Below are 25,409 nucleotides of genomic sequence, written 5' to 3' on the forward strand. Positions count from 1 at the left end.
TTAAAAACCTATCATTAAAAAATAAACAATGTTTTTAAGAGCTAATTTATATTCCTGATGTGAACAATAAATATAATGTACTATATTGCATTTAAACAATAATATTCAGACCTGGTATGTTAATATATTTTAGAAAATGTCCTGATTTGGCTGACATATAAAAGAGGGGGAAGAAAAACATAAGTCATTACTAGAAAAAATAACAAAATCCCATAATGGAAGTTATAATTACATGTATTATGAGATTCTTTTTGGATCTTAGACCAAAAATAGGTCATCAGTGGTAAAAGTGATAAAATACAAAATGGCCTGTAGATAAGTTAATAGTATAATGTTAATATTAACTTCTTGGTTTTGGTAATTGTACAGTAGTTATAACTATGTTAACATTAGGGAAGACAGTGAAGGGTACAAAAACTCTAGGTATATTTGCAAGCTGTTCTGTAAGTCTGAATATAATTAATTTCAAAATAAAAGAGTTTAAGTTAAAATAGAAAAAAAAACTTACAGATGGAGAGAGAGGCCCAAGTCATGAGGCCTTTTCCCCTGCCTCTGTTCTTGTCTTGCTTGCAAGAGAATAATTCAAATTAGAGACAAACACAGTAGTGGAAATGAAATAGCAACTTTACTTATGAAACACAGATAAACATGGAGCAACAATCAGACAACAGGCAAGTGTAAATGCCCCACATATAGAGGAAAGGGTGTTGTTAATAAGTTAGTGAGTTTTTGTTCTACACACTTGAGTTGAAGCTACAGGTAGATATTTACCTAATCTAAGTATGCTGACTACTGAAGGTCAGGAGTTATGTGCCTCAGCTAGCTAGTAGGTTCCCCCTTCTTCCCTTGCCTTGGGAATAATTTACAGCTACAAAGCTTTTCTTTTTCAGTAAAGTTTCTTTGTTTTAGTGAAGTTGTTACAGAAACCTGCCTTTTCCAGCATAGAATCTCAAGGATGACTCTTCCCTCCCCCTTCTGGTATGACTCCTGCTTGTGATGTTTAGGACATCTTGCAAACTTAGTAAGATTGTTACAGAAGCTTACAGAATCCCCTTTCCTCGGCACAGACTCACAGACTCTCCTCCTGTGCTGTTTTGCTTGTAATGCTTGGGACACCTGGAAATCTTATCAAGCCAAGCTTAGACTGCTGAGTTCTTTCCTTCACTTCCAGTCTCTTGTATTAAGTTCTTTGTTAGATTGTAATGGCAAGGGCCCTGCCTTTATTTCCTTTCTGGCTACTCATTCCTAGCTAACAAAACTATGACAGAAAGTGAAAAACCTTATTTTAGAAACATGCAAGTACAGAGTATGACATGTAGGCCATAAAAAGGGATTTTTCTTCCCACTTTCTTGTCATTTTATATTTCTATACATTTCATCAGATTTGTACCTTCTAGTCTGGTCCTCCACAATCAGCAACAAAGATTTAGTACTTACTGTGAAAACCATGAAGATATTTGCCTCAGCATGGCATCATTCAACTCAGATAGTCAATTCCTTTTAAATAAAAATAGATTTATTATTTTTATATTTTAATTTTAGAATGATTACACAAACAGTTTTAATATACTACATTCAATAAAATTTAATATATTGCTTCCATATTTCTTTACCAGAACTTTGGTTACATGAATTATTTTCCATATCACTAACTACTACAAAGGTTAGCTTTTATTTCCTTATTTGCTATATCAAATAGAATATCAATACGGAAAATGGGATTAGTTTGCAAATAGAACACATACCAAAACAAACACTGAAGAAAAAAAAACCTGAAGGAATTACTAATCTGGAATAACTAAAATCTGGAATTTATGAATAACTAAAATTAGTAATTTGTTCAATCTGTAATATGCCTCTAAAGTTCTAATTTATTCACAACACAATCATATAATGCTGAAGTTATTTTAAATTGGTTTTCAACTTCTTTCTCTGCAGGTTTGGCCAGATTTACCTAATATAACAATAGATACTAGTCTGACTGAAGATGAAGCTGTTAATGTAAGTTTTACATTCATTGATTATATAACTGAAGGAAATTCAGCATGTGGATTTAATGATCACTGCCACCAATCATTCAATTTCAATAATTTACTAAAAAAAAGTAGATTTTAAAAAATTCTCTATATCAGGTTATATTTAAATCAAATTTATTTATTTTTTCTTAATTGCCAAAAAGAGTCACTCTGTTAAGCAATTTTACATATCTTATTTAATGCAAGCAATAATTATTTCTTTACATTTTTATTTTATTGTGGTAAGCAAATTTATGACATCTATCCTTTTACATTTATTACATCACAATAAAGCATCTTTGAGACTAGGGACAGTGTTGTACAGCAGATCACTAGAACTTATCCTGCATGATTGAGACTTTATGCCTATTGAATAGCAGTTCCCCATGATCCCCACCACCCAGCCTCTGACAACTGCCAATGCATTCTCTCATTTTGTGAGTTTGACAGTTTTAGATACCTCATATGAATGGAGGCATGTGGTATTTATCCTTTTGTACCTGATTTATTTTACTCGGCATAATATTTTCAAGGTGCATCTATTTTGCTTCATATTGCAGGGTTTGCTTCTTTGGTAAGACTGAATAGTATTCCATTGTATGTATATACCACATTGTCTTGGTTAAGTCATCCATTGAAGGACATTTAGGTTATTTCAACACCTTCACTCTTGTGAATAGTGCAGCAATAAAGATGGGAGTTCAGAGTTCAGTTCAGATATCTCTTTGAGATACTGATTTCAAGGTTTTTTGGAGGGTAACTACCCACAGATGGTAGTTCTATTGCTAATATTTTGAGAAAGATCCATACATTTTTATTTTGATAAGTGTTATCTTGGCAAAAATAAAGTTAAACATCTTTTTATCTACTTGTTGGACATTGGTATGTGTTTTTTAGAGAAATGTCTATTTTAGTCTTTGTCCATTTTTAAATGAGATTTTTTTCTTAATATATAGGCATTGGACTATCTCTGTTCTTTCCCCTCTCCCTATATGTCTCTGTCTTTTTTTATTTCCCATTGCTGCTGGAGTACTTTGAGGAAATCATATGCATTTGTGCAATTCAAGTTGATGTTAGGTTGCCATTATTATCACTTGTCCATAACCTCTGGATCTGACAGATGAATACCTGACTTAAAACACATTTGGTCTCTTCTATGATTTTACTCCTGAGGTTCTGGATTTTGTTTTTGCAGGCTTCCAGAGCTCATGTAGCTTTTCCAGATTTCTTCAGGAATTCCACAGCAGAATGGTGGGCAAGGGAAGTCATCGATTTCTACAATAACCAAATGAAGTTTGATGGTTTGTGGATTGTAAGTAAACATTAAGTAATATATATTCTAAGTTATTAATTGTGTATTGATGATGCAAAATTATTAATAGATTCTAATAATGTCAACAAACCATTCTTCATGAAAATTAGCTCATTTGCTTTTTTCATAAATGTTTCCTATGCAAAGGACTGTTAAATACAGTCTTACTAATTTAATGTATGCATATGACTGCTATTTTCTGAGTATTCAAGTTGAATACTTTCAACTTAATAAATGAACTCAAATAGCCTCTTTTCTAATATTTATGTGCTTATTAATATCTACTTCATTTTTATTCAGTGTAGGTACACATTTCATATTCAACTCTCCATCGTGTAAGAAATCATAATCTCATATAAATTACGCAAAATTATCTCTCAATCTCTTAATTTTAGGTTTAACTTTCAAATGTTGTTAACAAAATTCTTTCATAAACATTTTTATTTATTTATTTTTAGAGAGAGAGGAAGGGAGGGATAAAGAGAGGGAGAGAAACATCAATGTATGGTTGCCTCTCATTTGGCCCTCACTGGGGACCTGGCCTGTAACCCAGGCATGTGCCCTGACCAGGAATGGAAGTGGTGACCCTTTGAATCCCAGCTCATGCTCAATCCACTGAGCCACATGCGTCAGAGCAGATCCTTAACAATACGGTGTAAGACAGCATTAAAAAAGCTTACCAGAAGTAAATATTTAATACAGGAGATTTTATATGACTTCTCTACATTTTGGGAGGTGGCATTTCTTTGTTGATTTTTAACAGGTATGCATTAATTTACTTATTTTCTTATTAAAGAAACCTTTTAAAAAGATGTTGTTATGTGTAAGCTTTAGAACATTGTTTTTTAAATTAATGGGTAATGCAAGGTTATTTTTATTTTTAAACATTTTATTTATTTTTAGACAGAGAGGAAGGGTGGGAGAAAGAGAGGGAAAAAACATTTATGTGTGGTGGCCTCTCCATATCCCCTACCAGGGATCTGGCCCACAACTCAGGCATGTTCCTTGGCTGGGAATCGAACCAGCAACCCTTTGGTTCCCAGGCCGGTGTTCAGTCCACTGAGTCACACCAGCCAGGGTTACAAGTTTATTTCATATACAAAGTTATATACTATAATGGATTCTATTAAACATATCTTCAAGAATGATAACTTGATCCAGAAAACATACCTATTTTTTTGAGGTAGATAGAATAATCACCTTTAAATGGTAGCTAATTTATATATTTAGACAGTGGTCCCTTCATATGCAGTTAGTAGGACCCTGAAATGTGTGCTCACATACTATTAGAACTTTATTATTTTTATTTTTGTATTTGTAAACTATATGTTAGGGTTTTAAAAACCACAAACTATTGTTTTTTAAAACAAGCAGTTGGCACAAGGCTGACTCCAAGGCATGATATTCAAGAGAGGGCATGGGAGAATAAACACTATTATAATTTAATTTTATGCCTAATAAATAATTCATTTTATATGTATATGAGGGAAGACCCTCCCCAAAGTAGAACTTATTTAGAAAATACTGTTTCATTCTGACATGTTTAAACTTCAGTCACCTTGAAAGCACTTTCCGTTTGAGGCAACACACTTGTTGAACATTTTTTCTACTGCTCAAGACAGTTTTGAACTGATACAAATGGGTTCCTAGAACACTCACCTAGTGGGGGAAGCCTGCAATACAAGGGGCCCGCCCTCCAGAATATAACTTTGTTTTTTAATTCCCCCTTCATATTATATCTTCAGAGAAAATTGGAAATATTATGTTTGTTAAAAGTAGGCAAAGTACTATAAAAAATTAAGTCATACCGAGCTAAACTAAAGTCTGTAGTATCACTGAGATATAGATTTTTGCTTTTTAGAATACTGAGTAATGGCCCTCTGAATTAGTTATTTTGAGAATGCATGTTCTAAATTTGTTTTCTATTTATTTTTTTAAGGATATGAATGAACCATCAAGTTTTGTACATGGATCAGTTGATAATAAGTGCAGAAATACAGAGCTAAATTATCCACCTTATATGCCAGGTACAATATTGTGGCTTTCCCTTTGATGTTATAATGTTATAATTAATTAGTTAATTAGGTTATATATCTTATGATGTAGGGCAACAGGATTCCATTCCCAATTCTTACTACCCATCTACACATGGTACCACACTTCGTCTTCATACACTTACATAGGCAATAAACTTCATAACTGTTAACATAAAGTTAGGAAAAATCCCTAAAAAAGTGCATCTTAAACTCGGAAAAAAAATGGATCAAAAAATAATGTTGTTATAGCATTTGCCTGGCTCTTAACCCCAGGGCTTTATGTACAGAATTGATTTTTTAAAAATCCACTTAATCGGTATTTCTCATCTAAATAAACAAAGTATAAGAGACATTTAGAAGTACATTTATTTTTTGTTTTTCCCCCTTAATTTGCATTAATTGTTATTTTAATATTTTAGTCTTTTTTCTTAAAATATTTATTTATTTTTAAGAGAGAGGAGAAGGGAGAGAGAAAGACAAGAAGAGAAACATCAGTGTGTGGTTGCCTCTCACACAGCTCCAACTCAGGACCTGGCCTGCAACCCAGGCATGTGCCCTGACTGGGAATTGAACCTGTGACCCATTGTTCCCAGGCTGGCACTCAATCCACTGAGCTACAGTAGCCAGGGCTATATTGATTAATAGTAACATTTTTGGTACTGAGTATAGTATTTTTTATGTATTTTTCAGTCACCATAGTAACTATAATCAATTACAGTTATACACTGTTTTTTTCCATTTGAAATACTATTGACAAAGTATGCAAATGGTTTAAAAATCAATAAAATTTAAAGCAAAAAATAATGTTTTTACCAAAAGAATATAGAGTTGTATTTTACACATTTTTAGTATCAGGTCCTTTATAATATGCTCATGTTTTCCATTGGTTTTTCCTAGCACTCACGAAAAGAAATCGAGGACTGCACTTCAGAACTATGTGCATGGAGACGGAGCAGATCCTCAGTGATGGGACATCAGCTTTGCATTACAATGTCCACAATATGTATGGATGGTCACAAACTAAGCCTACTTATGAGTAAGCAGTTTCATAATTATTCTTTCTGACTCTTTAATATCTGTTAGATACTAGATGTATTGTTATCCATTTGACAGGTCTTCATTATCGGCATTGTTGTGTAGCACTTTTCTTCCCAGTGTTATCTGTAACTTACTTGGTCTTTCATGACAGTTAGGATAATTGCTTTCCTTTTTCACATCTCTCTCTTTCATCTGAATCATTGCTTTGAACTTGTATCTTATTTCCAAAAGAATCCTAAACTATTTTATTTTGTTCCCTACCATATATATACTCGGCTCATAGTAGGGAACACCTAACAAATAATAAGTGCTCAATAAATAGTTTTGAATGAGTAAATGAGTAAATAATATGTAATGTTACATTATGTGATGGCATTATTCTTGACACTAAAGCACAAAACAAGTTAAGTCACTTTCCAAAGAGTGCGGATACAAATGACATAATTTGTAAAATCCATAATTTTTTAAAAGATTTTATTTATTTATATTTAGAGGGGAAGGGAAGGAGAAAAGAAGATAAATATCGATGTGTGGTTGCCTCTTGTGTGTCCCCTGCTGGGAACTGGCCTGCACCCCAGGCATGTGCCCTGACTGGGAATCAAACTGTGATCCTTTGGTTCACAGACCTGCACTCAATCCACTGAGCTTCACCAGCCAGGCTAAAATCCATTATTTTAATCTGACTTTGAATACATTCTATTCTTCTATAGAACAGTTACTTTCATTTCTGAGCTCAAGAAAGTCTTGTTCTATTTAAACTAACCTGTAAAACAAGGGATATTGTAACAGATATTCTCTTCACAATAATATAAAGATTAAGTGTTGACAAGTTACAACTGAGCAGGGTTGGAGCAGTCAGTAGTTAGAGCTTAGACCTTTTATCAAGAGAAAACAAGTAGAATAAAATGCATTCAGTAAAAAAACTCAAAAACAATTAATTTGTCGATCTGATAATACCAATAGTTGACTTAATTTGTATTAATTGAACAAATAACTGCAGGCCACTTAGGTATTTCAAGCTTGTAAATGTTGGAAGAGAAAAAAGATACCTTCATACTGGTAAGAAATTTATAGTATAATGAGAGAAGGCTCACATATGAAGAACTAGTTGTAATATAACACAACATAGATATCATAAATCAAATTCAATTTTTAATGAAGTGATTGTAAGTAGAAATAGCTGAAGAAAACACCTAATGTAAAGACTTACAGATCCTTCTTCACTTATATTAGTGCATTGCAGAAGACAACTGGCAAAAGAGGAGTTGTTATTTCTCGTTCTACATATCCAAGTAGTGGACGATGGACAGGTCACTGGCTTGGGGACAACTATGCAGACTGGAACAACTTGGCAAAATCAGTCATTGGTATGTGAGAATCACCATCTTTATCATTGTTTTGAGTTTTCTGTTAGGTATTTACTTTTTCTGGTGTCTGTTCCTATACTCTATAGGTTTGTCTCAGAAATATACTTCTAGCATCACATTTTAATGTCAAATACCACCATGATATAAGGCAACAGGCTAAAAAATAAGATCTGGCATGCTTTATAGAAACTAATGATTTCCAAACAGTTTATTTTGAGGAAATAATTTTATCATGTTTTGTTTCCTGGTTAGAAAGGGAGATAGATGGGGAGGATAACATGCTAAGAATAGAAATGGGCAGAAATTCTAGATTCTAAGAATCACTCATAAATGCTAAAGAATGAAATATTTAAAACCAAACCTAGAAGCAGTTTTCTGGCAATGACTGAATAAACAGTAAATAAGACATTATTATTTTAAAGGGCAAATGAATACCTTTCTGTTTACTATCTAGTCTTAAAAATGATTTATAATTGAAAATCTTGGAAATCACATGCATTCTATTTTCCTCTGAGGATTTTATTTCATAAAATAACTTATTTTGTTTCAAATGATGAGATCTATCAATCATTAACTCATTACAGAGATAACCTTTTATTGTAAAACATAAAACCAAGAAAACCACTACACTTTCTTCTCATAGTATAATGTCTTTATAAATAAGTTCTGTGCTCTAAATGTTATCTTAGAAGTGTCAAGAAAACATATCCTGTCTTTCCCATAAATGACATTAACACTATAAACTTAACATGCATGAAAATTATTGAAATAAATGATCAAAAGCTGTGTTAATTACCTTAAAATATTGCATTGAGCTAGAGGTTGACATTAGAAATATAACCTTTTCATGAATCAAAATATCAAAATATGAAACTAGATTATTAAAACTTTCCCTAATTTTTTGTTTTAGGTATGATGGAATTTAGTCTCTTTGGAGTATCTTATGTAAGTGACTCTAGTCCTTTCATATTTATAACATAAATATTACAGAAAACTGAAAATTAATGAGATATAACAATGCCTTTTAGAGTGGAGCAGATATCTGTGGCTTCTTCAATAATTCGGAATATCAGCTCTGTGCTCGCTGGATGCAAGTTGGGTCATTTTATCCATACTCAAGAAATCACAATATTAAGGATACTAGGGTATGTAATTATTGCATTTATTCTTCCCCGCCCCCCATTAAACATATAAGTTTTCTATCAACTTTCTTTTAATGATGTCCAGATGAATGTTTTTTACTCTCTGTACATTTACTGAGAATCTCTATGCTCATCATTTTGAGAATTTCCCAGCCTTGGTTACTCTTTATAATATTGGGTCCAAAACTTTGATAGATCGCTTATTTACTGCTGTTCTGTATAATTTTGGAGCAGTCGGGGGGGAAAATCGCCTCTGGAACTTCTTCCAAACCAGAATGGAACAATAAAAAAGATAGCTTCATACTAAATAATTAGAATAAAAGCCATTTGAAATACTTGTATCAATACATGAAATAGGAAATTTAGAAAGGCGTATGTTAAAAATGAGTTGAGAAATTGAAAGAAAAGAGAAAGAAAAGAAAAAGGGAATCATGAGAACTTACTTATGTGTGGTGATACAGGTATACACTTTACCAAGTTGTCCAGAGGAACTCCTGAATGAGAGGGGAGACAATACTGAAAATTATGGAAAAGTATGAGCACTTAAAAGAAATATTTAGCTAAACACTAAATCTTGTGATACTGACTTTCAGTGAAGGAGTACAGAACAAAGATAAATTACCAAGAGCCCCTTATGAAAGCATTGTAGACAGAGATCGTCTTTAAAAATGCAATCTAGCCATAGTAACTGAATGACAGAGCTCACCGTGTGCTTCAAATCTTTGTGTTACTCTTGGGAAATTTTAGTCAGAAAATGAAAGGGAAAATCTATTTAGGGTAGAAAGACAGTACCACATTTTGTAAGAATTTGAAAGTTGGGCAATAGAGACATAACTTGGTGTATAGAAATATTTAGCAGGAAAACATGTTATCAAGACACAAGTTAGAAAGCTGTAATATTAGGATAGTGGAGTTTCTATGGATCAATAGAAGCTTCAGTATGGATCCTTTCAGCAAGTATTCACTGAGAATCTACTAGCTGATCTTTACAAAACCCCTGCACCACCAATTCACATAATGTAGGAAAGACAGTGATTATAGATAATTATGTGTACATATATTTATACATATTTCATGTATTTATATGTATATATTTAGATAAAATATGACATACAAATAAATGCATATGAAGCAAAACTGGAGTGTGCTAAAGTGATAGAGATTTATAGGGGTTCTGTTTTAGATGGAGGGGGATCAGGGAGGACGACTTCTCTAAGATGAAGTCACATTACAATTAGCACAGAGACCTGAGTGGGGGAAAGCAGCTGATATAAATATTGTATTGGGAAAGAGAGTTCCTGGGAGGGAATAAGGGAAAGAACCCAGGGTGGAATGTGGCTGGAGTTTTGGGGAAGATGCAATGGAGGAGAGAAAAAAGGCTAAGGAAATATTTCTAAAACAAAAATCAAAAGAACAGAATGTTCAACCTAAGTTTAATTATGAGGTAATAGAATTGAATCTAGGAATGTATGGTTTAGAATTATATGCATCAACATTTTAAAGGTGAAATAATATTGAAGTCAATGAGCAACAGATTAATCTTTGTCTCTTCCTTCTTACCTGACTTTGAAACCTGTAACAATATGATCAGTTCTAGCTTAGTAGTTCTTGAAACATTTTTAAGTATGTGCCTATTCTAATACTACATATACCAGTATCAACACTCAGTCATCATCAAGTATTCCTAATCCTAAAATCTAGAAAAGTTGGAATCATCATAGATATGAGGAAGCTCTTAAGAACCCTATTCTTGTTGATATCAACAAACATTGGAAGTGTTGTGCCTGGAATTATGTGGCAGCCTTATTTGTTCCCTGGAAAAGATGAAATATAAAATATGAATCACTCTAACTGTGAATTATTTTTAACCAGTTAGTGCCAAAATGTTTTAAAGAGGTGTTTAATCTTTCACATATTAATTTTAGTCTTTTTACCTGGAATGTATATTTTAGGATAAACTGGGGCATGCTCTTTTCCCTTGCCCAAATTAATTAGATTTTCTCATCCTCATATACAATTAGTTGTTCAGCATAATAATTTACTTATTTCTCATGAGAACACACAATGTGCAGGGTCACCATGACAGGCTCTGCGTGTCTCTGTTTATTGAAATTCATTTTTGTATAACATTTCATATCTGTTCTACACTTTTCACTTCTACACTGAATATCATCATAGTTGACCATGTATTTGCCCCCTATTCATATGTGAACTGCTTGCTCTTCACACATGATAAACTAAACCAAGCCAGAAATTTAATCTGCATTTTTCTTATTAAAGGTCAATGCTGTGCTCTCAGTAAGAGATAGAGACATTATTGCATAGCATTTTGTGACAATAGTATAAAGCGCAGGATAGTGAATTAATATTATTCTTTACTTTTTAGTTTCCAAATATGCATTTGAAAAGTATGATTTAAACAAAGACAAACAGTTTGTGACTATTTCAATTTGGTTTATTTCAGAGACAAGATCCTCCTTCCTGGAATGAAACTTTTTCTGCAATGTCAAGGGACATTCTAAATATAAGATACACTTTATTGCCCTACTTCTATACACAGATGCATGAAGCTCATGCTTATGGTGGCACTGCTATCCGACCTCTTTTGAATGAGTAAGTGCAAACCTTTTTCTACCATAGAGAGATAGCTTTCATTTATTTTACTTAGTATCTCTCAGTACAATATAGAGATATTTTGACTTGGAATGTTTTTATTCTTATTTCAGGGTACATTTTGGCTTAAAAACATATCATATTCATAAATGAATCTTCTGAAAGATTAATATATGCTATTAAATATATAACAAACTAGTTACTAAAAAAGTAATTATTCTCATTAGGAAAAAATAATACCTCAGGTGTTATTCTTGATAATTGCCATAACTTATTACATTGAATATATTCAAAACATTTTCTACGTAAATAATATTGTCTCTACATTATGATTAAATTAGTTACAGTTTACAGCATTTAAGGAAATTGACCACATATAAGTTCTTAATTAAAGAAAATCTCACTCCTTTCCGTCAGTGTGTTAATGGGATACCTTAGAACATTTTTAACATTCTCCTCAAAAAAATTTTGGATTCATTTTTTTAAATTTATTTATTTTTAGAGAGGGGAAGGGAAGGAGAAAGAGAGAGAGAGAGAAACATCAATGTGTGGTTGCCTCTCATGTGGCCCCCACTGGGGACCAGGCCCACAACCCAGGCATGTGCCCTGACTAGGAATCAAACCTGCAACCCTTTGGTTCGCAGCCCACACTCAATACACTGAGCTACACCACCCAGGGCTTGGATTCATTTTTCAAGGCTCAAACTGATATATGGACAAATCTTGAAATGTTCCATGGAGCATAGTCAAAAAATGTAACCTGTTCTTTCCTTAAGACAAATACAAACTGATTCATATCATAGCTATTACAAAAACACACACACACACATATTCAACAAAGAAACCCTTGAAATAATCATACAGAGGGGGGATCAAAAAATGGAATTCATTTGTAAAAAATTGTATATTATTCTTACATATTTAAACCAGTCACCTTCAAAGTGCTCTCCATTTGATGGAATACACTTATCTGGATGTTTTCTCCACTGCTCAAAGACAATTTTGGACTCATTGATTATGATGCCTTTTAGTGCTTTTGCTGTGTATTTGTTGTTTGTTTGTTTGTTTGTTTGACCTCTTCCATGTTGGCAAAGTGTTTTCCTTTGAGGACATTTCTCATGTAGGGAAACAAAAAAACAAGTTGCTTGGGGAGAGGATGACTGAATACGGAGGGTGGGACATGGGGGTCATGCTGTTTTTTGGTAAAAAATTCTGAAAATTCAGCAAGATATGGGCAGGTATGCTCATAAATCATCCTCATAAAATGAGCAAATGCACTGAGAGAATGTTAAAAAAATTCACTGAAGCCAAATGTAGCCTTTCACAAAAACAGCAGCTAGTACACTGATACAGATGGGTTCCTGGAACACTCACCTTCCAGGGGAAGCCTGTTCTACAAGTGGCCTGCCCTCTAGAAGATAATTTCATTTTGTGGGGGTCCCCTCACACAGTATATTTAGCTTCCTGTGTACCCTATATTACCAGTGTAATAAAAATATAGTAAATCAATAAGAATATCCAACATATATTTACTCAAATTGATCAATAATAACCAAGGTAAATTTACCAAAATAATAAGTTGATCAATATGCCTTAAGTTCTAATAATAAGATGAAAGATTCAGCATTCTTAAAAAAATAGTTTTTCTACATTCAAATTATTCTCTCCAGTTGCTTTATTAAACCACAGTTTTCTCACACTTCCAGGGCATTTATAACTTTTACTTTCTAGTTTGTTGATACTCTATTCCTGGTTAGTATCTGTACCTTTGTGAGTTCTCTTTAAAGGAAATTTCTTACTCAATGTTCTATGACCAATCACAATACTCGACATGTTGTCAGGAAGTTTAGTCATAGTCTAGATTTACTTATAAAGAATTATAGTATTGCATATTGAATTCCAAGTCATAGAATTAAAAAAAATTATAGTTTATTGTTCATTGCAATAAATCCACAAATGTACACACTGCAAAATGAACACTTATTTCATGGTATTCATTAGAGATGAAGTGCTTTTATTAAACTGTTTGTAAATATTTCATCAAGGTTCTTTGAAGAGAAGGCAACCTGGGATATATCCTATCAGTTCTTGTGGGGCCCGGCATTTATGGTCACCCCCGTACTGGTACCTGTAAGTTCTACCGTATATTTTTGTTCATAAAATATTTTATTAATGCATATGTTTGAATAATTATACATTTATTTTTATTCCATCTTTATTATATTTTTCCACGACCATTTAGTCTACTTATGACCCCCAGCCCCTGCAGTCACCACACTGTTGTCCAGATCCACCGGTCCTTACCTGGAGAACTTTATGCTAAGTGAAATAAACAAGTCAGAGAAAGACAAGTACTCTATGATTTTACTCACATGTGGAATCTAATGAACAAACTGAGCAAACAAAGACAATGGAGACAGACACACGAATGGAGAGCAGGATGATAGCTGCAGGGTGTGGGGAGGTTAGGTGGAAGAGGGACTGAACAAAAATAACCATATTTTTTAATTCTAGGATACTTATGTTATACAAGGCTATGTCCCTAATGCTCGGTGGTTTAATTATCATACGGTAAGTAATTAAGGAATTCTGAGGAACTGGCTAATCACAAATGGGCTTAAGTTTGATCCTGACCTTTCAATTAATGACATATTTGGTTTACTTCCCAATTAAAATGAGTAAGGCATTTTGTTAGTTATATCTCAATCAGATTAATGCACAGTAAAAGAGAATTTATTCTGCCATAATTGTCTATGTAGTCATCCTTTTATTTTACCCAATAAACATAAGAAGTGCACATTGTACACCAAAAGCTCATTGTCCTTTGTTGGCTATACAAAAGGGTCATCAAAGGTAATACAGTCGTCCCCCAAATAATGTATGTTGGCAATGATTTCTGTGAGCTTTCAAAACCTGGCCATTTTCTGCATGTGAGCACCACAAAAACAAGTAATGGCAAATCCATTTCAAAGCTACCAGTAAACCAAGTACTGACTCTCTGCTTTAAGCAGCATGATCTTCTGAATAGATACTTGTTTCTTGATTTTAAAATGGGAAGTGTGTCATTTGACTCTATAAATGACTCTCCTCAAATTACAATATTACTAGTAATTCTACTTTTTGCTGCTTTTGTTCTTCCTTCCAACCCTGTCATTTCCAGGGTCAAGACATTGGTGTCAGAGGAACTTTTCACAACTTTGATGCTCCGTTTTATGAAATAAACCTTCATGTTCGTGGCGGCTACATTCTACCTTGCCAAGAGCCTGATAAAAACACATTTTTCAGGTAAATGAAGTGTTCACAGAGCTCGGATTAAATTTTCAGATACATCAAGTAGAGTGGTCAAGAATTGGGAAAGGTCTGAGACTCTACCCTACTTCCAAGCTTACAAGTTAGCCTGCCAATGTCATGGAGCTGGGTCAAAAGCAATGACCTTTCTTGCACATGGCATACCTAGAAATATGACCTTCACATTTACTTCAGTTTTCCCGTTCCTCCAAGTCCCATGAGGGTGACATGGAGTGGCTCGTTAGATGCTGCCCATGTTGGGACTTTGAATAATAGCTAATAATTCCAAGCTCAAGGGAACTCTTCTCCTCCTTCTCCTTCTCCTCCTCCTCTTCCTTCTTTATGGACTGTAAGCCAACTTGTTCACTCTTTGCTTTGAATTATTATACTGGCCAGGATTTTTTAAAATTAATTAAACAAACAAACACTGCTCTGTATTCCAATACTGTTTGCCTTAAAACATCTTTAAAAGAATAGTTCAGAAAAAGAAAAACTCTCAGTGCTTCAGCATTCAGGATATATAGAACCATGAGAGAATCAAGGAAAATTGTCTCTAAATATGACATTTCCTTGTATAGTGAGAAAGTTTTTAAGACAAATAAACCAATTAAACCTTAATGTCTTCTATGTAAATATGCAATGGTAATCACAAATGAAGGTGTTGTTTTTGAATGGCTGCCTTACCTAGGTCCTCAACTTTTTCTCACTCTGACATGTGGAAATAAATATTGTTTACTTCATGAAAACATGATTTTTAAAGGAAACTTTCTAGAACTTTAAGCATACATCGCTCAGAGGATTTCTCTTTTTTCCCATCCTTTCTCTTCCCTCCTCCGGCTCTCTCTTTTAGTCCTGTACATGTTCTTTGACTCACTTTGATCATTGACGATGCGGCTATCTATTGATGATTTCACTACACCTTGAGACCCATGGGAAAACCAGACAGGTTTTTTAGTAGACTCGTTCATATAAAGATAAAAGGTAACTCAGATTTTCTGTGCATTACAGTTTACAGTGATTATCTGATTAAGACTCTCCTTTCTTCTTTGCTCCCTGCCTTGTATTTTCTATCTCTCATTCAGCAATATGTCCAATCCATCAAGGATCATGGGTCCATTATTTCTCTTATGACTGATGTAATAGTGACTCTTTTATACTAGCCATAGAATCTGTTTCAGTTGCTTAAATTCCTGGCTTAAACAATCATATTCTAGAGGACTTAGTCCCTCTGTCTCTTCTCTTATACTGTATCCACTCTGTTCATCATCTACATGCTTACAGACTCAGTTAACATGAAAAGTTTCTTTCAATTCTCTGGAAACATTTAGATCCATTTCTAACAATATCTTACCCTGATATCAATTGAAGATGAGAAAAATGATTTTATATGAACAATGAGTGCTTCATTGAGGGGACCATTCAAATTGTTCCTTAAAGGACCATTTTGTTATGAAAAAGGAGGAAAGAGAAAATTGTATGTTGTGTGTGTGTCTGAGTGTATCAGAGATAAAGTAAATAGGATATTAGGTTTAGGTGTATATAGGGTAGGGAAAAATAAGTTTATTGTTGTGAATATTCAAAACATTTTATTCTTGTATTATTATGAACCAACTACTATATTATTTTCCATAAAAACTACTATAATTCTCTTTTTGTCTCACCCTGTATATAGGATAAAGTGCGAGTTGTAAAATCCTTTTAAACCTGTTTTAAAATATGTTGCAAAACTGTGGGTTAAACCAGAATTTTAATGTGGCCAATAAGGTACTTCTAAACCAGTGAACTGAACTGACATGCATACACGTATGCATGCTAAGACATGCTAACATTTTTACATGGAAAATATCAAGTTGCTATGAAGATTTAAATTTTAGATATTCTGGTATTTTAAGAAAGTTCCATGGCAGTACAATCTTAAACATCTGTGATTTGAAAAGGCCGGTAGCTAAGCACGATTTGCCTGAGAAATCCTTCCTTATTAATGAGGCTGTCAAACCAACTCTCTTATTCAGTGTGGATGGTGGCAAATATTTAGTTCTCAAGTAGGCCAGTGAAGCCAAAAATTTAAGAGATAGTGTCCATTCCTAAAATGGGACTTATAACTTGCTGGCTATTCTCCACATTCTTACTAATAATTGCTATGATAGTTCAGTGATTTATATATGGAAATGTAAGGAAGACATAGAGATAAAATGCCATTAAAATAGTTTTATGTTTAATGATCAATGACAGTATTACCATTGAAAAGAATAAATATGTCAATAGACTTAATATGGTTTTAATTATTATAAGTGAGGCCACCTCTGATTTTTTGCAGTAGGTAAACTTTTGAGATCAAAAGACATGCATGATATATTTATTAAATATCAATAGTTTTATGGTTCATGCTCATGAACTCATAATAAATATTGAAGTGCTTCATCTCTTTGTCTAAAACACTTTGCATTTTCCTTAACTGATATTCTTTGTTGTATTTGTTTGTCTGCTTATATGAATGTCATGTCATAACAAGGCACATGATCCTCTATAGATACTGGTAAAATGGTATTTCTTTCTTATAGTCGACAAAACTACATGAAGCTCATTGTTGCAGCAGATGATAATCAGGTAGCACAAGGATCTCTGTTTTGGGATGATGGAGAAACCATAGGTATGTGTTTCATTTAGTAGATAAATATAATTCATGATGTACATAAGTTATATTACTTTTATGTTGTTTCATCATACTTTGAAAGCTAAAAATTAGTATTACTTAAAATAGTTTAATAAATAGTGCAATCTATTTTTTAAAGTGTTGTAATCATTTAAAGAATTTCTTCTTATCCTAAATATAGTTAATCTGTATGTTAAATATCTGGATAAGTAGGAGATTTGTGTGGGTAGGGTTTGTATATCAGTCATTTTTGTTCTTCAAGAGGCTATATAAGTGCTGTTCATATAATAATAGACATTCACTATGTGTGAGGTCAACTTGACTGAAAAGCTATGTTCCGTTAACACATAAGGTGTCTCTAAAATGTGAAAGAGTTCAGAAACAAAAGTCAAGTTTAGTTTCTATACTTTATAACGATTTTGCTTTGTTTTTTGCTTTTGATATCAAGCAATTTTGACATGAGAAGTTTAAGGATTTAAACTTAAATATATGTTCACTCTATGACTGTTCCTCAAGACCAGCCTGAACTTCTAACCTTTTAGTAGTATGTGCTTTGCTGATTGTTGCTATCAGAATCAGCTGCAGCAGTTTGTGAAGAATGAAGATTCTGGGGCCAATTCAAATTTTATTATTTTAGGAGAGGCCCAAGAATCTGTTTTAGTGAAATGTCCTGGGTAATTATCATTCTGGTAGAGGGGTAGGTTGACAATACCAACTCTACTAGATGGATGTTCTGAACATTCTCATGATACAAACCTTACTCACAAAACTAACATCTGTGGGGAGTTGATGTTCTCATGGCCAGTTCACTGCAATTTCCATAAAGTATGCCTAGATCAGAGATTTTTCCTTAATAGTAAAGATGTGTACCTTTCATCATTGCAGATAAATTGTAGTCAATATTCTGCAACCATAGCAAATAGGAATCTATGGGTAAATAAAGTAAAAGACAGAAAACTGTACTTGAACAATTAAAATAAAAAAGTATGTTAGTTGATATAAGAATCATATGAAAATAAGCAAGATTCTTAAAATTAAAAAGAAAAAAACTCTTCCTAGTATTTTATGGTTTAGAAGTTGAAGAATCAATTAGTTAAAACCCTATGTTTATAGAGTCCTGTCCTTCATTAACACATTAACTGAGGTACTACTGACCTTTATCCGATTGAAGTTTCATCACAAATTATTGTTTTAAATCACTGGAAAGTAACTGAGCATAATTTAGATATTTCTTTATGATTTCATCATGTAGGTAAACCAAATGGTTCTGGCAAATTATGACCACATTTTTGGGATATATTTTGTAATCTCACTACATTTCTTATGATGGAATATAAAAATTTAAAAAACCTTTTATAATTTCCTTTTTTTAAGATTTTTTATTTATTTTGAGACAGAGTGGAAGGAAGGGAGAAAGATAGGGAGACAAACATCAGTGTGTGGTTGTCTCACACGTGCCCCCCACTGGGGCCCAGGCATTCAGCCCAGGCATAGGCCCCAACTGGGAATTGAATAGGCAGCCCTTTGGTCTGCAGGCCAGTGCTCAATACACTGAGCCATACCAACCAGGGCAATTTTCCAGTAATTAACAACATTACACAACAAATACATTGAGCCTCTGGACTTATTAGATCAGAATCTTCAAAAAAAGTCTTCTGTTCCAGCAAGATTTCCAATCTAATTGCTAGGTACCTATCTAAATTATTTTCTCATTTAAGTCTAATCAGATTTCATGGAATATTATTATCTGACATTCTCTCAAAGAAAATCAAAGATAACTCAAAATAAACATATTTTGAAATGTGTACATTAAATACATTTTCACCAAAGCTCAGTAAGGTGTTAATTTGCCCTACTTATGTGAATGAAATAGATATATGTGTACCCTTAACTATGATTTCATGTGGTATCTTTCTCTTATTCATTGCAAACAACCAAAAACTGCTCATAGCCCCATAATAACTGTCTCTTCTATTTTCTATCTTATATTTTCAGAGTCACCCTTAAAAACTGAATTTATGGTACCATATTAAAATTTAAGACTAAAAATATTGCCTCAATATGCATATTGAATAAATCATGATGAGCCAGCCTTGATTTATAGAAAGCTTCTCCCAAACACCACTACATGGGCGGGGCTCGGGGAGTGACCCGAGACAGTTGTACACAGAGAGAAAAAAACATTTTAGACAGAATATCATTTAATTTTAGTGTAGGCAAAATTAATTACAAAGTAAGCATTTTTTCACATGATTAAGTGCAATGCTGGAATGTGTAAGTGGAAAAGGGAATTAAAAAGTGGTGGGGAGAAAATACAGACAATTGTAATTGAACAAAAATAAAGTAATTTTAATTTTTTTGAAATAAAAAAATCAAAAGGTGTTGCTTTTTCAATGTTCACCTAACACTTGTCTCAGTCATTTCTATGACTCTAATGTTACTTTTGTGTCTTATGCTTGTATGGTTTTATGGAACTCAATCTTAAGTAGTCAGGAAAACCAGACCTCGGTAATGAAGATGGTCCCTGAATTAATGATGGATCAATTTAGGATATTTCAACTTTATAATGGTGTGAAAGGGATACACTTTTAGTGGAAATAGTACTTTGAATTTTAAGTTTGGATCTTTTCCTAGGCTGGTGATGGGCTGTCTGATGCTCTGTTGCAGTCCGGGGCAGCAGCCGGAAGTGCAGCATAGGGGCTCGTGGGGGTAAACCAGCTTTACCGTGCGGTGTACGGTTGCCAGTAGTTTCTGATGCCTTGTTTTAGGTTTCACGTATTCGGTAAATTTCAGTACGCAACACTTGATTATAAAACAGGTTCTGTGTTAGATGATTCTTCCCAAGTATAGGCTAATGTAAGAATTCTGAGCATGTTTCAGGTAGGCGAGGCTAAGCACAAATATTGGTGGATTAGGTGTATTAAATGCATTTTTAACTTACTATATTTTCAGCTTCTGAGGGGTCTATTGGGATGTAACCACATCATAAATAAAGAGTATCTGTAATTAGTTGTTTCACTTTGGGCCCTTTACTTAACTTCTCTAGAACTCGCTTTCATCTTCTATACAATGGGGTAGTAATAATAATACCTATTTCAGGGTAGTGTGATGAAGTACTTAGAAGTTGATGAATAGAAAGCATTTAATACATTTTAGCTTTAGATTATTGTTCAAGTTAATTTTAAATGTGGCAAGATTATATTTTATAAAGAGGTGGATATTAACCTTATGTTTTAGAACCCTCTCTGGTGACTCATTCTTCATAGTTTAGTGTTCCTTGGACTGTGTTTAAACAAGTTAAATAAAATGCAGTGATGGTTTTTGTATGCTTTATACTGCAAAAGTGAAGCAAATTATGCTAGTATTTATTATTGTTCTTCTTTGGAAATATAAATATATCACTTTTATATTTCCTTACAGACACCTATGAAAAAGGCCTGTATTCCTTGATACAATTTAACTTTAACAAGGTATGTATTAATTTAAGAGCATTTGTATGCAATTGTGTTTAATAATATATCAAGTTTTATGCCATACTTTATATTTATTTTGTATTTATATATTTATATGTAGTAATTAACATACCTTATTTTAAATATTTGAATAAACAATTTTCTGTACTATGGGATACATTTTAGTTAACATATATATTTTTAAAGTTTAAATTATTTTTTCAAATGAAGGATTTAAGTTATTTCTTTGTCTTTATAGACCACCTTGACAAGCACTCTATTGCAAAGAGGCTATGTAAACACAGATGAAATGAGGCTTGGATTCATCAGCATATGGGGGCTAGAAATGACTTCTGTTACTGAAGTTAATCTCATATACGATGGAAATCAAGAGTCACTTAGATTTACTCATGAACCAGATCAAAAGGTGAGTGATATAAGACAATATTTTTTAAATGGAGTGATTAAAAATATCTACATAGATATTTTATTTCTTAGCCCTAAAGAAACATTATTATGGATGACCTCTAACCTTTCTTATTTATTTTCATTGAATTTTCATATTTATTTTCATATTATCATACTTGGTAACCTGTCATACAAATCAACTTAATGGCTTTTATTTTTAAAAGTATCTTAATGTAATTAAAGCAAGATTAAATGTACCTTAAACATCTAAATTATTGTCATCCATATGTGGTAAAGTGCCTCAAAAATTTTTTAAAGATTTTTAAATTTATTTATATTTACAGAGGGGGAAAGGGAGGGAGAAAGAGAGGGAAAGAAACATCAATGTGTGGTTGCCATTCGTGTGGCCCCCACTGGCGGGGACCTGGACTGCAATCCAGGCATGTGCCCTGACTAGGAATAGAACCAGTGACCCTTCAGTTCACAACTCACCCTTAATCCACTGAGCTATACCAGCGAGGACATACAATTTTTTACTCAAAAACAAAATACCTGTATTTCAACTTTTGATATGTCTTAGATAAAGTATCTTTGAAAAGTCTTATAAAACTAATACTATTGTCTATTAGCACTCATAAATATTTTGACAAAGAGATGCATGAAGCTATAATTTGTGGATTGAACAAGGGGTCAGATATTTTTGTTAAAGTTCCAGTAATTAGCTTTTTACTTTTTAAAAAGATTTTATTTATTTATCTTTAGAGGGGAAGGGAAGGAGAGAGAAAGAGAAACATCAATGTATGGTTGCCCTTCATGTGTCCCCTGCTGGGAACTGGCCTGCAACCCAGGCATGTGCCCTGACTGGGAATCGAACCGCAATTGTCTGGTTCGCAGGCCTGCGCTCAATCCACTGAGCTACACCAGCCAGGGCATTAGCTTTTTACTTTGAACAAATAATTTTATGCCCTTTTTCTTTTGAGATTAAATAAGAATATGCTTAAGGAAGGAGCTTAAGAGAATATTTAGCTCCCTTAAGCTCCTTCCAACCCTAAATTCTGTGAATCTATGCCCTCTAAAGGTAAATTTCAAAAATATATTCTAGAAACCAGCTATGGTAGTTGTTACAGTTTGTTTTTTTAAATTATTTTTTTACTTTATTTTTTTAATCATTAATTTTATTTAGTTATTTTTCAAGTACAGTTTTTTGTCTATTTTTCCCATCCCAGCCTCCCCCGCCCCTTGCTCCCCACCTCCCTCCCATTTCCACCCCGCTTAGTTCTCGTCCCTGTGTCCTTCCTATTTGTTCCTCCAAATCCCTCCCCCTTTTTCCCCTTGACTTCCCTTCCTTCTCCCCTCTGGTCAGTTTGTTTGATCTAAGCTTAAGGCTGCATCTGAAAAAATTGTGCGAGTGCCTGTGCACTTACTGATTTGCATTTAAAGCCGAATGAAAAGAACTAGCTATTAATCAAAAAATCACTTCACATGAATATAACTTACACAATATTCAGTCACTTGATTGACTTCAACTGAAAAACAAACAATTATGTCTTGGACACAGTCTTAGGTCTTTGTAGATTTCATAGGATGGGAGAGAGTTGGACATCACCTAAGGAGCCATTTTATCCACCTAACACTGTCCTGTTGCTACTGTTTCATAGTCTGTTGAGATTTCACCTTTATCATGGAACTGTCTTAATTATTACTTTGGTATTAAAATACTTTTATTATATTTAATTATATCAAGTTTGGGAAAATAGAGTTTTGCATACTTAACGTATTTTCCTGGTAAAATAACAGTTTATAACCCAGATCTTAACCCTCATTTTTCCTCTTTTAAATATTTTCCTGGTTTTTAAAATTCCAGCTTAATGAAATCACTGACTTAGTCAGTAGCCTTTTATGGCAGACTAAATAATACTACCTGAAAAGAAAACTTAATCCCCCAGGCATAAATAGTCAATGCTCTGTTTACTTAGAAAACACATTATTTGTAGATATTGTCTTTGTTAAAACATAGTTCCGATTAAACAATTCATTGTCATTTTCCTTTTTTTAGATATTAAATATCAATGTGACAACAAATAATGTCATTCTAACTGAGCCAATAGAAATCAACTGGTCATGAAGATCATCACCATCGATTCCAGTTGCCAAAGGGACATTAACATCTTGGTTTACATTTCACCCTACTTACAAGCTTTATTCTTCATTGGTTTCTTATGTTGTGTAAAACAAGGGAATCGTGCAAAAAGATAATGGGGCAGGGAGGATTGAATGTGGGAGGTGGGTGGAGGGTGAAGCAGGGTAGCATAATGGAGAAAATGGGGACAATTGTAACTGAACAGCAATAAAAATAAATAAATAAATCTAAAGTTATTGTATAGCATATGACAACATGAATACTAATTGTTATATTAATGTGGCTTAGAACGATATTTTAAAATATTTGGTGGAATTTAAATAGTTCTATTACACTTGCTAAGTATCAAATAAAACTGTAAACTAGTTACTAAGTATATGTGTGTAATAAATACATATAATTAAAACAAATGATTTCTTTAATTTAGGGAAGTTATTCTATAATTGTATACAATGTTTTCTTCAGTGTTTTGTTCATTTGTTATGTACCAATAGTTGTCATGAGACTTAATTATTTTTAGTAAGTACAATTCAATTGTAAGATAAAAACTAGGATGTATATAAGCATATAAAATATATAATTTCTCTTTGTTTCCTAAAAGAACACTGTCTTATTTTTTATTGTTCTAACAAATTACCATAGACTGAGTGACTTAACCAATAGACATTTGTTTCTCACAGTTCTGGAAGCAGGGAAAGTCTGAGATTAAGGTGCTGGCACATTCAGTGTCTGGTGAAGATCCTCTTTCTGGATTGCAGATAGCCATCTTTCATTGTATGCTCGTATAGCAGACGGCAGAAAGGACACAGACTTTCTGGTGTCTCTCATAAGATACTCTTTCATGAGGGTTCCACCGTCATAACCCAATTACCTCCCAAAGGTGCCGTTCTCTACTCAAATACTATCACATTGAGAGATCACAATTTCAGTGTATGGTTTCAGAAGGAGGACATTCAGTTTATAGCAGAAATCATTTTTTTCTAGCCTTGCTTTTTATATATGAGAAAAATATTGTTTATTTAGTTTAGTTAGTTGAGTGAACTATCTTAGTTTATTTATTAAGATTGGAGAAGTCTCTAAATTATGTCCTCAAATTGTATTCATTGGTTTATTTTTAATACATGGGTTGCTTAACTTGTGTTTGCTAGACATCCTAGAATATCCATGTGCCAAACTGGAGTCGATGTTTGAAGAAAGTCCTCCTTTTGGTATTAGTATCTCCACTTTTTTTTCCTTGTGTCTTGGGTAGATGATAGGCCAGCTGTAAGTCATACTGATTTTTACTCCCATCTGTGACATCTACGTGTAATGTCTACCATATTTGGAAAATAATTTCAAAAAGAAAAAAAATAAGATTCTACATATCACAATGTGGATAGAACTTTCAATCAGTATGTCAAATAAAATAAAATAAGAAACAATATGTATTGCTGAAAACTTTTGTGTAAATATTGTTAAGACAATTTGATGAAAAACAAAATATATATAATGTTTTATATATATTATATAAAATGTAAAATATATAATATCTATTTTAATATAATTTTTTGACAGAACCACATACATGTGAAAATATTAGGAAGCTGAATTGGAAGGATTTAGGTCACTGGGGGTAGATTCCTAATTGCAGATAAGAATCACACTGGAGATGGAGAATAAAACAGAGAGCATGAATGAATAAAATATGAAACAAGTCTGTGCCTTTCACAAACAAAATTGTAAAAAAGTATAAACTCTAAATACAATATAGCCATTTCCGTTTGTAAGTTTAAGGGGGAAAAGTATATTATATCACAGAGGAAGAAGGATGACTCAGTTTTAAAACACGATTTAGGGAATGAACTAAAGACTGAATCAGGGAATGTTTGACCCTCATAGTAGTAGAAGCTAATATCTACTTTATCACCTTAGTAAAAATCAGTTCATATTATTCTCCACACACAAA

General features: G+C 33.1%; 1 protein-coding gene across 1 annotated transcript in view; it reads left to right on the plus strand.

Moving 5' to 3' along the window:
* SI (sucrase-isomaltase) overlaps positions 1–23,645 on the plus strand; it is a 78,352-nt gene extending 54,707 nt beyond the window's left edge. Inside the window, exons 34-48 of the mRNA XM_037141239.2 lie at positions 1,939–2,001; positions 3,211–3,327; positions 5,267–5,354; positions 6,261–6,399; positions 7,635–7,768; positions 8,679–8,713; positions 8,797–8,913; positions 11,375–11,523; positions 13,569–13,653; positions 14,038–14,094; positions 14,684–14,808; positions 17,373–17,461; positions 20,885–20,934; positions 21,176–21,343; positions 23,381–23,645. Coding sequence (XP_036997134.2) covers positions 1,939–2,001; positions 3,211–3,327; positions 5,267–5,354; positions 6,261–6,399; positions 7,635–7,768; positions 8,679–8,713; positions 8,797–8,913; positions 11,375–11,523; positions 13,569–13,653; positions 14,038–14,094; positions 14,684–14,808; positions 17,373–17,461; positions 20,885–20,934; positions 21,176–21,343; positions 23,381–23,449 — 1,485 coding nt within the window. The 3' untranslated portion in view covers positions 23,450–23,645. The remainder of the gene's footprint in view (positions 1–1,938; positions 2,002–3,210; positions 3,328–5,266; positions 5,355–6,260; positions 6,400–7,634; positions 7,769–8,678; positions 8,714–8,796; positions 8,914–11,374; positions 11,524–13,568; positions 13,654–14,037; positions 14,095–14,683; positions 14,809–17,372; positions 17,462–20,884; positions 20,935–21,175; positions 21,344–23,380) is intronic.
* The last annotated feature ends 1,764 nt before the right edge of the window (positions 23,646–25,409 follow it).

The sequence above is a fragment of the Artibeus jamaicensis genome, unplaced genomic scaffold, assembly GCF_021234435.1.
Source record: "Artibeus jamaicensis isolate MK-2021 breed Jamaican fruit bat unplaced genomic scaffold, CSHL_Jam_final scaffold_474, whole genome shotgun sequence".
NCBI classification, from domain to species: domain Eukaryota; kingdom Metazoa; phylum Chordata; class Mammalia; order Chiroptera; family Phyllostomidae; genus Artibeus; species Artibeus jamaicensis.